General features: G+C 40.9%; 1 protein-coding gene and 3 non-coding genes across 4 annotated transcripts; all 4 read right to left on the bottom strand.

The window, feature by feature from the left end:
* Window positions 1–4,983: 4,983 nt before the first annotated feature.
* LOC109203509 (uncharacterized) lies at window positions 4,984–12,144 on the bottom strand. Its single transcript, XM_019362891.2, has 7 exons — window positions 12,028–12,144; window positions 9,362–9,460; window positions 8,219–8,323; window positions 8,044–8,139; window positions 7,045–7,143; window positions 5,745–5,950; window positions 4,984–5,225 (listed from the first exon to the last, which is right to left on the bottom strand). The coding sequence occupies exons 2-7, from the start codon at window positions 9,412–9,414 to the stop codon at window positions 4,984–4,986; spliced, it is 801 nt and encodes a 266-aa protein (XP_019218436.1). The 5' UTR covers window positions 9,415–9,460; window positions 12,028–12,144.
* Window positions 10,244–10,325, bottom strand: trnas-gcu (transfer RNA serine (anticodon GCU)). Its single transcript has one exon. It is a non-coding gene; the product is annotated as a tRNA-Ser (tRNA).
* trnaa-agc (transfer RNA alanine (anticodon AGC)) lies at window positions 11,368–11,440 on the bottom strand. Its single transcript has one exon. It is a non-coding gene; the product is annotated as a tRNA-Ala (tRNA).
* trnas-gcu (transfer RNA serine (anticodon GCU)) lies at window positions 12,081–12,162 on the bottom strand. Its single transcript has one exon. It is a non-coding gene; the product is annotated as a tRNA-Ser (tRNA).
* Window positions 12,163–13,191: the final 1,029 nt, after the last annotated feature.

Below are 13,191 nucleotides of genomic sequence, written 5' to 3'. Positions count from 1 at the left end.
GCTGGTACATCCATGATGTGAATCTCCCGTTCCAGTAGATGCTCTACTGAATCGAAATCTGGTGACAGTAGGAGCTGTTTGGGTACAGCGAGCGCGTCGTCATGTTCAAGAAACCACTTTGAGATAATTTGAGCTTTGTGACATGGTGTTTTATCCTGCTGGAAGTAGCCGTCAGAAGATGGCAGTGCTGTGGTCATAAAGGGATGGACATGGACAGTAAAGTGTGTGGAAATACCCCCCACACCATTGCAATAGCCTGAAACGGTAAAACAAAGCAGGACGGATCCATGCGTTCATCTTTTTTACACCAAATTCTGACATCTCAAAGTTGCAGCAGAAACCTGTACTGTCCATTTTTGGTGAAGCCTCAGTTTCTTGCTCTTATTTGAGAGAAGCAGCACACGTGGTTTCCTGCTGCTGTAGAACATTTGATCAAAAGTTCAACAATAAGTGGTTATTTGAGTTACTGCTGTCTTCCTTTCAGCTCAAAGCAGTCTGTCCATCCTTTGACCTCTGACATCAACAAGGTGTTTTGTCTGCTGCACATGGGATAGTTTGTCCTTTTTCCAGACCCTAGATTCCCATTAAAGTCACTTCAGTCATCTGTCTTCCTCATTCTGATGCTCAGTCTGAACTTCAGCAGGATAAATGCACTGATTTTCTGCCTTGTGATTGGCTGAATAAATTTTTGATTTAACAAGCATTTGAACAGGTGTCCTAACAAAGTGGACAGCAAGCACAGATGCCAGAATCATGTGTCTACATGGCCACCACGATGCTCAGGGGGAGCCCGGCTTCATAATGCCTACATGTCTATGGAGACGGGGGTCTACACACAATTAAAAATCATCTGAACTCGCTGAATCTTTGACTGATTTTACAGAACTTTAGTTTATCACAAATATTAAAGTGTAGGCTATGGTTAAGTTTCATATTTTAATGCAGACTTTAATACCAAAATGTTTATTTTTGTTGATAATTAGAGCTGCAGTTTGAAAGTGGAAGCTATGAAGATTTGATAAAGAACTGATTTATTTAATGTTAAATGACACATGAACTGGTTTCATATTAACCACTGAAAGAAGCTCAAACCTGAGCTGGAGTGAAACTCTGTTTATGTACGCGTGTGTGTGTGTGAGTGAGTTAAAACTACAGTGAAGCACGTGCTAATATGAGTGGTTAGTGTAAGCAGTGAAGTTCAAAGAGAGGCGAGGTCATTACTTCCGTGAATATCAAAGGGTTTGTGTTGGTCGGTGCTTCCTCATTCAGCTGGAGTCAGTGCGGAGAGATAGTATACAGAGAGCTAAACTGGTTCTCACACTGAGGGGATTTAAACCAACTACACCCTTCATATTCTGTCAGTGAGTCATATGAAATTGGGATTGACAGTATTTAGTTATTTCACTGTATAACTCACCTTATTGATGTGCTTTCTGAAGCTGAGGCAAGGTTTTAAAATATCTTCTTGATAATTAGAATATTATTTAAAACACTCTATAAACTCACTGAAATACAGGAAAATAAGACGTCTGTGGCTCAGTATACATCTGATGTGTACTGTAGAAATGTTTAGTTTGTTTTAGAGTTTAGACATGTGTGAAGGTAGAATGTAGAATTATGGTAGAGACACTGACACTGCCCTGGATATAAATAAAGGCCTGACTGTGTCATGAACTTAGAAGTAGATCTTAGGAGACCCTCCCCAGTTGAACTGTGAAAGTAAGACAAGAGGAGTTAATGCTGAGTGGAAATTCCCCAGAGGATACCTGTGTGGGGGTCTCAACAGTTAACTTGATAACTGTGGTCTGGAGGGGAGATGGTTTTTATGGCCCCTAGGAAGAGACACACACCCACAGTGTTTTAACTGTTACACTCACACATCCACATGCACACTCACTCACGTGCACGCACATACCAGGTATGCACACACAGTCACTCACGAGCACTCACATAGACACGCGGGTACGCGCACACACAGAGACAGAGTTTGGAGCACACCATGGGGGATTTATGATGGGGTTGCCTCTATAGAGCTGGCTGGAACTAACAAAGGGGTGAAGATCTTTACAGAGGGACACCGGCCTCGTCTTCCCTTCTAGAAGTGCATGCTTAAATGAAGATGAAATAAAGATGAATAAAGATTTTGTAAAGATGACTACTGGGTCCGGTGCCATCTCTGAAGGCCCGAGGAATAATAAAGAACCGGGGTAAAACTGATTTCCCAACAGTACATGTGTGTGTGTCCAGTCTGCTCTCTTGTGAGTAGGGCTGGGTATCGATTTAAGACTGTTACTGTGTTTACATCTTTTTGTAAAATCCGTTCACCTGCTCTCATTTGCTGTTTGGTGGTTGTTGAAACAGTTATGTGAGCTTTAACCTGAGATTCTGGCATTTCTGGCAAAATACATTTATATTTAAAAACTGATTCAGCATTTAATGAATCAATATCACATTATTCAAACTAAAATCGATTTGAATAAAAAAAAACAATTTTTTAAACCCACCCCTACTTGTCACTGTCTCTTTGTAAAAACTGGTAAGTGAGGACTATGTTTACATGACTGCAGAGTCTTACTCCACATAAAAGCAGGTTTTTCATTAAAAAATAAATGATTATGAATAAATGACTCTTTGCTTTTATGTTGTTTTTTTACTCTACTGTGTACAGCGACCTTGAGTGTTTTGAAAGGCGCTTTCAAATAAAATGTATTATTATTATTATTATTATTAATATGAAATCCGGTGAGTAAATCTGACTCACAGCAAAGTTTCCTTCATTATCTGAAGATGGTAAGCATGATTAACATGTGCATGTTACTTAGTTCTTTGAATGTAGAACAAGAATCTCAAGCTAAATAAAAGCCAGCAAATGCTCAAACTCACAGCTTCTCTATCAGGTAATCTGTGGAAGTGTCTCAGTGTGTTAGTAGGAAAAAAATCTATCAGTGGCAAAAATGGGCATTTACTGAGAGCAGGTCTGTCGGAAAGTTACCTCACTCATTTTTCTATGTTACCTCATCATAAAGGTAGCTCCGTGGTCCCAATTCACCATTTAAATGTGCCTTTTAAAGCATTGACCCTTCTCACCGTATATTTACCCAGATAAAACAAGATGAAAGCCCAGAGAGATGTTTGTACAGTCATTGAACCCTCTCATCTCTGTCACCATGCCAGCGTAGTCTGCAGAGATCTGATTGGCTGCTGCTGGACAGGAAGTTATCCAGAGGTTTGCATCAGGAAGACGAGGTTTAGTAGGAGATCACTCACAGGTGCTGCTTCCTTGACAGATGTTATAGTCTTAATTAGAGATGGCACGATACCACTTTTTTATGTCCGATACCGATATCATAAATCTGAATATCTGCCGATACCGATATGAATCCGATATAGTGTGTTTTTTAATCAATAAAACTGTTTTTTAAATATCTTGCTGCATTTTGTATAAGTTCATACTCAAGTTTAAATAAACAATAACACTAAAGCTATTCTGTTATACCTGTATGTAAAAAATACACTGCACCCAAAATATTTCATAGTTCAGCAACACTGATCAATCTAATAAACTTAAACCTACTCCATCCTCCCTATTCTGGTATTTTAAAGAGTACTTAGCAGAAATATTAAGCAACCTAACTAATAGGGTTGCAAACTCTCAGCAAAAAAAAATAGGGAACCACCCCCCACCCTCCACCTCATGATGCTTAATCGATGTAATCAACTTTAATTTGATGCAGTGTGAAAAAAAATGCACAGAAATAAATTATTTTTCAAGAATAATTAAATAGATTCAACATCTTTCTTCAACAGAACTGCAGAATTCACAGATGGTACTTTCCCAAAGGAAAAAGTACTATAGCTTACTAGGGTATATTAGACTTAACAGTTACTATATACAGTAATGGACTTCTATACATTTGACATCAGATTAATACTTTGGGTGTAAGATTCAGATAATTGTTTATTAAAAGCTAGACATTTTAAATGAGTATAAGAAAGAAAAGTATGTCTTTGTGCCCCCTTTTCCCTGTTAATGCCCTATCGGCCCCCCTGGCTACACTTTGCTAGATCCGCCCCTGCACAGTTACCAGCCGTCAGCTACGTAGAAAAGGATCCTGGTGTAGAAAGTAATATTAAATAAATTCTAACAACAGCTTATCAAGCTTAAACGTGCTGCTGTTGTTCAGCCGCTGGTTTCCTCTTTCTGGTGCAAAGTGGGCCAAAAACAAAGAAGAGATGGACTCGTGACAGAAAAGCCGATCAGCATTAAGCAGTTTCACGACTGAAGTAGCAGCAGGAAGGGGAGGGAGAGAGAGAGGCAGTTGCTCCATATATGGGTTGTTAAGCTTAACATGGGAACGCTTTACAAACATTCAGAGATGAACTTACACACTTGCTTTACTTCTCTCTGGAATAACTTCCTCGGAGATGAAATGCTCGTTTGGTAGCGGCTACAAATACACACAGCCGCTCTATCACGTGACACATACTGCTCCGACGTGCTACGGTTATGAGCCGAGTTACGCCGTGTGGCAAGTTTTGTGAGGTGTTTTTTTGATATTTAATGGATCAGATTACATTTTTTATTTCTCTCCGATATCCGATCCAGTAATTTAGGTCAGTATCGGACCGATACCGATACGTAATATCGGATCGGTCCATCTCTAGTCTTAATGCCTTCAAAGTCCAGCTGAAACCTGCTTTCATCCAAATTGTCCAGGATCAGAACAATCTTGGTTTTGGTATAATCCACTGAATCTTTGAGTTCAGACAGTGTGGGGTGAAATAAAGTCAGGACCTCGTGTAGGCTTTACTCATCCGTAATCAAATTCAGCTCTTTGAAAGAAAGGCTGAAAACAAAGTCAACATCCTGGTTTTCCTTCTCTTCGGCCCAGTCGACAATGAATTTCTGCACAAAAAATTATTTTCCAATTCCTTCAACACCCTCTGTCACAACTGTGAAGTCTGTCTTGGCCCGGCAGAGTGTCAACATTTGTTTAGGTTGATTATTTGTTGTTTTGATGATTGAGAGCTTTTCGACTTTTGTTCTGGTAGCCTGAACACATTTTCTACACTTGGCCTTTCCCTCTCTCCAGTGGTTATATGAAGCTCTGTGTAGATGCTGTTCAGGGAACTTGTGTTGTCACCATTACCTTCAGAGACGGAGGAAAATTTCTTTTTCATTGCTTCTTTTAGTTTCATCTTTACCTTCAAAAGTGGGATGTTATCTGTAACAATAAAATACAACATGTAAATATAAAAATTGCTCAGGTGATTAAAATCAGACTTTAGTTTGGTCATGGAAACAATTGGTAAATCCCCAAATCCCCAAAACAAGCGTCACTGTTTCACTGCTAGCAACAAAAAAGAAACCGAAAAGATTCAGAGCTGTGTCATTTTACAAGAAAATGACAAAAATCCAACAAGTGTTGACAGCCGAGTGTCAAAACACGTTACAGAGATTTTTGGATCATGACAAACAGAAGACTCGACACACACAGTGTTGCAGTACTGCAAGAATTTATTTAGAGTTTTCTGCACATTTTTATTTGCACACTTTCCAGCTGCCAGTTCTTGTTCAATTTGCCAGCTCTCCTGTCACGTCCACTGATCCTATTAAGTTAGGGCAGGCCTGATGAAATGATGGCAGCTGAGCCACAAAACAAAATTTTCAAATATTACCCTCGATATTACCAGCATTTTTTGCAGTAGCAGCAACAGCAGTGGTACAATCTACATAAACTTACTAGTATCTGGCTCTTTGTCTCTCTTGTGTTTTGGTATTTTCCACGATTTCCTCCCACACTCAGGACAAGAGTTGTCTGCTGGTGAATCAGGTTGGTTCAGGTTTGTGCTGAGACATAGTTTGCATGAGTGTTCACAAATGAGCTGGACTGGATCCCTCATAACATCCTTGAATCCTGGACATGTGGGTGGCTTCTCACTAACTGGTCTGAAAGGGGGACAACAGATTACACAGGATTTTAATTCTGTCTCTGTCTGTTCATGACCTGAAGTTATATGAGTAGTTAAGAAAATGAATGAAAATCATACAAACAATAAAACGACACCCGCACGACGTCAATTTAAAATGGTTGCAAGGATTTTGTGGTTATGTTTACTTGTTAGAGTTTTTGGATTTTGTGATTGCATAGAGATTTTCTGTTAGCTGTTTTCATGCTTTAAATTTTGCCAGCTGCCTTTAAAACCCCAGAGAAGAAAAAGACAAACTCCTGCCAGAGTAAAGAGTTTCAGAAGCTCAGTTTTTGTATTTATGTGAAAACACAGATTTGATCTTGCCGTGTCAAAGATGAGGGTCTTTATCTCTCTTTTGATGTTAGACTTTGTATTATGTTAGTTTTTGATATCCAGTTTGCTTCTGTGACTTTATTTTATTTTCGGATTTATAGACTTTGTTTCATGGACTTTTCATGCCTCAAACAAAGATAGTTTAAAGAATCATCTTTTGCCTGTTATGTGGAGTCTTGTACTTTAACCCAAAATATAACTATGTGGCAAATGTGGTCAGGACCTGAACATTCGGTCACTGCCTGCCAGAATCTCCCTCCTCATGTTTCTTTGCTTAAATGCTGGTTGCTGTTCTGGTGATTTTCGCTGTCATTTAGTTGCCACTTCATGAAGTCATCAATCAGACCCTGCCCCATGACAAGTAAAAACTCTCAACCGCTCTTGATCAGAATCTAAGACATATGGCTGCTGTGGGGGCTCCTGGCACTTGCCTATTAGTCTGACTTGCAAGTGTTTGCTTTATAAATCAGGACTTGGTGCCTGTGAATCCTCCTTATTGTGATCCCAGCTTTGTTTTGGAGAGGTGCTGGCTATTGCCCATGACAAACTGATCCCAGCCTCACAAAGACTCACAATCTCCTTGAGAGGCCAATATTTCTTTGTTTCTTTATAAGAATCTCTTTAGATGACTGAGTAATATCTTACAGTAACAAAGACTTTTTCCTGCCTCATCATCAGCCTCTGATTAATCCATCAGCAATTTAAGATATTTTCCCTTACAGAAGAAATTAGAATTACCTTCTTGTCTCCATTTCAAACCCAAGTGGCTCAAACTTGGATCTTTCAGTCAACGACATCTTACTGGGAGCTGCAGATCCTGAAGCATTTGACTGTGAACTAGGAAGTTGACATTGATGTAACCAATCAAAAAACAGACTTTGATGAGTTATTTATTGTTAAACTCCAGACATGGGCATGTTCACAAATTCATTCTTGACCATTTCAGTGACCAGCAGTGACAGGACATTTCCATTATGTCCACTATGTCCATTATGTAAATTCCCATTAAACTGCTCAGTGCTGCATAGATTTAATGTCTAACCACAATGCCTTGACTCTGTGTGACTTCCATTCTGAAGCTCCACTTTCTGTAAGTTATACACCAGGAACCTAATAAACTAAAAGACACCAACTCAACATAACTCATGTCATAAAATGCACAGAGAAAGAGAGGCATTTGGAATTTAAGGCCAGTCCAGGGTGTACTCCCAGCTATATGTAAACATTTGATACAGTTTTTTGTTGATATAGTTGCTGGTGTCAGGTCTCAAATCACTCTCCCTGCTCTGTTGTTTTTGACAACTTTAAGCCTGTTTGTCTGTTTACTTTGGTTGAAGTAGCTGCTTATTGTTAGTTTTTAGGTCACTAAATGGATTAGCACCTCTCACCTTTCTGATCTTTTAAGTATGCACACTACGATCATACCTTTGCTGTAGCTGTGCTCAAACTGAGGAACAATCTGACCCTTCATATTAGAACCACACCAACACTCACCATCATTAAAACTCATTTGAAAACAAATTTTTACTCTTTGAAATTTAAACCTGATTGACACTTTTTTTTAATAATCTGTTTTCTCTGTTATGTTGTTTTATTGCTTTATTCATTTGGTTGTGCAGCACTTTGGTCAATGATTGTGGTTTAGAATTTTTTACGCACCCTTGGTTCTTGGTAGTAGAAAAAAAGTCTGTCACATGAAAGACATTTTATGTTCTCGAGTACAAACTTTACACTTACCATTTTGATTTCTCATCCTTAAAGTGGAGAGAATACATCTTGGATCGATCGCTCTTAATGGAGACACAGCTGGGATGTGCAACACTTTTCTGTGAACTAAAGCCCCATTTCCATTAGTACCTACTTATAATATACAGAGATCGGCCAGGCAAGCAAGTACAAACTTTACACTCACAATTTTGATTTCTGATCTCTAAAGATGGGCGGTTCCATCTTGGATCGATCACTCTTCATGGAGTCAGAGCTGGGACCCACGGACTCTGCAACAGTCTTCTGTAAGCTAAGAGGAAAGGTTGACTTATTTTTAGAGAGAAGCTGCTTACAAACTTAATGTACACATTTAATACAAACACTACAGGGAAAAAATCATTCAGCTGCACTGCAAACATAAGCTGTGGCCCAGATTTCACACTTCAAATATGCTGTAAGCAAAACACACAGCATACACATCACACATACAATACACAATAAACCACACCTACCTATAACTGCATCAGCAGTTCAGTTAAATGTATTTAGATATTTTACAACCCAAACACAGCATCATGTCTGAAAATCAATCAACATGCCACAATGATCCACTCAAAGCTCAGACCTCAACCTGACTGAAATTCTGTGGTGAGAAATTAAGAGAGGTGTGCTTAAATGAATGTTCACAAACCTCAATGAACTGAAGCAACACTGTAAAGAAAAGTGGACCAAGATTCCTCCACAATGATGTAGTAATCAACGATTATGTCGTCGAGTCATTAGTGCTGAAGGTGGTTCAGCAAGCTACTAAATCATTGGGTGTGGTTAGTGTTTCACTCCAATGATTTGGCTCAGTTTGAATAAATTAACAATGACACACTGTGTTTCTGTTCATCTGAAGTTGCAGTTCTCCAAATTTAATACTAGGTAACAATCATTATTTACTATACCCTAATATGTAAAACTTTAGAACTGACAGATAAAACATGCAGAGAGTGTCCTCCATGGAAAAAAAGGTTCAAAACCAATGTCAAGAATATGAGCTGATGAAAGAGGTGGAGAGGTGTCATATGAGACAGGTCCTGTCATGAGAGAGTTTCTAAGTGAGACACTGAACCGGAAATTGAAAGGAGAGATCATCTTACTCCTATATAACCTTTGCATCCACTCACTAGGACACTTAGGATAGTAGGATACTTTAAAAAAAAAACCTCTAGGTGATATTTTTAGGACTCAGAAGTGCTGATACAGACAGTGTTTAACACATGTTAACACACCCACTTTCATATTAGCTTCTTCTTTGCTCGTACGTAACCATTTGTATCCCTTAACTAAACATAAACATCACCTTTGTGTCTCCATGGAGTTGACTCGAGTGTCCACAGATGAATTGCTCCTCATGGAGACAATGCTGGGAGCACTGCACTCAGCTCTGCTGAACTTCAACCTTAAAGAAAGAGATCTTTTTACTCATGTACAACACTGACAACTAGTCAGTTAATCATTCACGATCAAACAAATCTGATTGGTTTCCAAGCTGAGTAAAAGAAGATGACCTTTCCATCACTCCATGGAAACCAAGGGGAGTGTCTCACCTGACCACGTGGCTCTTTTTTACAATAATTTTAGCATATTTAATTAAGTTGTGCTAAAATAATCTGTTTAACTGTGTAGACTTGCAGGCCGTCAGGCAGGACTCAGTTGAAATTTGGTGTTTTTTAACTTGACAGCATTTTGAGCCCTCTGAACTTCACAATTACAGAAACATGAAAATTTTAAAGGGCAAAAAACTAGGGCACAGAATTTAATTGCGATGAATTAATTTGAAAAAATAATGCGTTAAATTTTTTTTTACGCATTGAATCGCAATTTGCATTCCAAGCAGGGGGAAACTTTTGTCAGTGCACAATTTCCTGGTATAACGATTACACTGATGCACACAGCTACAAAAATGGAAGAATCAGAAGAAAGCGTGTTGCTAGGACCGATCAGAGGCAAATTTCATTTCAAAAGACACATACGTTCGTTTGGAGAACTGACTATTCTGGAAACAGAGTACCTTTCTGCTATTGTATTAGCAGAACATTCTCTTTAAAGTGACCTGTGCAACAAGACCACATGGTGAACTATAGGGAGTACTGAGCAAAAGACGAGCAGAGGCATTGCATCATACCTACCTACATTGGCAGACAACATCACAAGACGCATTAAAATAAGTAGAAAGAGCTCTCGACGAGGATGGGATTTGAACCCACGCGTGCAGAGCACAATGGATTAGCAGTCCATCGCCTTAACCTCTCGGCCACCTCATCTCCTTTACTCCGCTGTTTGCCAGTTGAATTGGGAATCTATTCTCTGAACACGCGGTCTAGATGGACAAAATGCGAGCTGATTGCTAGTGTATCGACGCAGGGAAATCTACCCCAGATCCCTGACGAGGGGCTGCGTAACACTTTGGTAGAAGCCTTAGTGATGTGGGCTTCTTCTTTGAGCCTGTTCTTCTTGGGGGTTGCCAGAGTGGATCATCTGCCTCCATCTAACCCTGCCCCTAGCATTCTCCTCTGTCACAGTAACCCTCTTCATGTCCTCCTCCGCTAGATCCATGAACTTTCTCTTCCGTCTTTTTCTTTTCCTCCTGCCTAGCAGCTCCATATTTAACACCCTTTTTCCAGTATATCTTATATTCCTCCTCTGCACATTTCCAAACCACCGCAGCCTTACCGCTCTAACGTTGTCTCCAAACCGCTCAACCCCAGCTGTCCCTCTGACATAGTCAATCCTAATCTTTTTCCATCCTGGACACTCCCAACATAAAAAGCTTACCATCTTCAACTCTGCCAACTCCATCTCGGCCTCCTGTCTTTTCCTCCGTGCCACAGTCATAAAACAATACATCAGAGCAGTTCTCACTACCGTCCTGTAAAGCTTGCCTTTCACACTTGCTGCTATCCTGGTGTCACAAATCACTCCTTAATGTGGTTTCCACCCACGTCTTCCCTGCAAAATACTCCTTCCCTTGTTAGCACATTACCATTTCCACCCTGCTGCCCATCCTTTCCAGCTCAATCTCTCTGCCTTGCCAATTGGTACAAATCCCTTTCTCCATGCTTAGTGTCAAGGCTCACATTCAACTCACTATAAGGCTTTTCCTTTGCCATTGGTCTAGCACCCCTAGCATTCTTATTTACACGACAGCACTACTTTTTCTTTTCCTGCCTTTTCCTTTGAATGCTTCTCTGGAGTGATGACACAAAGCTTTGAAAAGTTGGTAAAGTCAGAAACATAATGAGACAAACCCAATGCATTGGCTACAGAGAAGGATCGAGGGCTCCTCTTGGATGTGCAAAGGGTCCCTGGAGAATGCGGGTATCGATCCCGCTACCTCTCGCATGCTAAGCGAGCGCTCTTCCATTTGAGCTAATTCCCCTTTGTCGTCTGGGGACTGTAGCTTCATTGTGCCATATGGACCTTTAACTCTGGAGGCTCTGAATGGGACGCCTCCCCTTCATGGTTTTCTGGCCATGCCAACTACAACAAGACCCCGTGGTAGAATCACAGTGCATACGAGACATTACGGACCAACTCAAGTCTGGGCCCTACACAGTATGCTGGGAGAGTGTCACTGTTTGTGGAAGCACCTTTCAGCTGCTTCTGGAGAAAAGAGATGTCAGACTGGACTGGGGGCGTTGCTGCGCCACTCTTTGCTGCCATTGGCCAGTATTGTGAAGGTAAGAGGGGAGACAATCACCTCAGATGGACAAACACTGATGAGGTTTAACGCCAGCATTAATCTAATAGCACCTGATAGGTACTGAGAGGAGACGTTCAAATAAACATTTGCCAAAGGAAGCCACGTACGTTCGTTTGGAGAACTGACTATTCTGGAAACAGAGTACCTTTCTGCTATTGTATTAGCAGAACATTCTCTTTAAAGTGACCTGTGCAACAAGACCACATGGTGAACTATAGGGAGTACTGAGCCAAAGACGAGCAGAGGCATTGCATCATACCTACCTACATTGGCAGACAATCTCACAAGACGCATTAAGATAAGTAGAAAGAGCTCTCGACGAGGATGGGATTCGAACCCACGCGTGCAGAGCACAATGGATTAGCAGTCCATCGCCTTAACCTCTCGGCCACCTCATCTGCTTTACGCTGCTGTTTGCCAGTAGAATTGGGAATCTATTCTCTGAACACGCGGTCTAGATGGACAAAATGCGAGCTGACTGCTAGTGTATCGACGCAGGGAAATCTACCCCAGATCCCTGACGAGGGGCTGCGTAACACTTTGGTAGAAGCCTTGAGTGATGTGGGCTTCTTCTTTGAGCCTGTTCTTCTTGGGGGTTGCCAGAGTGGATCATCTGCCTCCATCTAACCCTGCCCCTAGCATTCTCCTCTGTCACAGTAACCCTCTTCATGTCCTCCTCCGCTAGATCCATGAACTTTCTCTTCCGTCTTTTTCTTTTCCTCCTGCCTAGCAGCTCCATATTTAACACCCTTTTTCCAGTATATCTTATATTCCTCCTCTGCACATTTCCAAACCACCGCAGCCTTACCGCTCTAACGTTGTCTCCAAACCGCTCAACCCCAGCTGTCCCTCTGACATAGTCAATCCTAATCTTTTTCCATCCTGGACACTCCCAACATAAAAAGCTTACCATCTTCAACTCTGCCAACTCCATCTCGGCCTCCTGTCTTTTCCTCCGTGCCACAGTCATAAAACAATACATCAGAGCAGTTCTCACTACCGTCCTGTAAAGCTTGCCTTTCACACTTGCTGCTATCCTGGTGTCACAAATCACTCCTTAATGTGGTTTCCACCCACGTCTTCCCTCCAAAATACTCCTTCCCTTGTTAGCACATTACCATTTCCACCCTGCTGCCCATCCTTTCCAGCTCAATCTCTCTGCCTTGCCAATTGGTACAAATCCCTTTCTCCATGCTTAGTGTCAAGGCTCACATTCAACTCACTATAAGGCTTTTCCTTTGCCATTGGTCTAGCACCCCTAGCATTCTTATTTACACGACAGCACTACTTTTTCTTTTCCTGCCTTTTCCTTTGAATGCTTCTCTGGAGTGATGACACAAAGCCTTGAAAAGTTGGTAAAGTCAGAAACATAATGAGACAAACCCAATGCATTGGCTACAGAGAAGGATCGAGGGCTCCTCTTGGAT

Source organism: Oreochromis niloticus, linkage group LG3 (assembly GCF_001858045.2).
Source record: "Oreochromis niloticus isolate F11D_XX linkage group LG3, O_niloticus_UMD_NMBU, whole genome shotgun sequence".
Lineage (NCBI taxonomy): Eukaryota > Metazoa > Chordata > Actinopteri > Cichliformes > Cichlidae > Oreochromis > Oreochromis niloticus.
The sequence above is the reverse complement of the archived record's forward strand: the minus strand, read 5'-3'. Positions and strand labels throughout refer to the sequence as shown.

Bases quoted from the DNA above. Each gene is read 5' to 3' on its own strand.
- LOC109203509 (XM_019362891.2), bottom strand. From the start codon at position 9,414: ATGAGGAGCAATTCATCTGTGGACACTCGAGTCAACTCCATGGAGACA. The intron at 8,324-9,361 runs GTGATGTTTATG...CTTTCCTCTTAG, and splicing joins AACTCCATGGAGACACAAAG to CTTACAGAAGACTGTTGCAG. The intron at 5,951-7,044 runs GTAATTCTAATT...TCCCCCTTTCAG, and splicing joins TTTGAAATGGAGACAAGAAG to ACCAGTTAGTGAGAAGCCAC.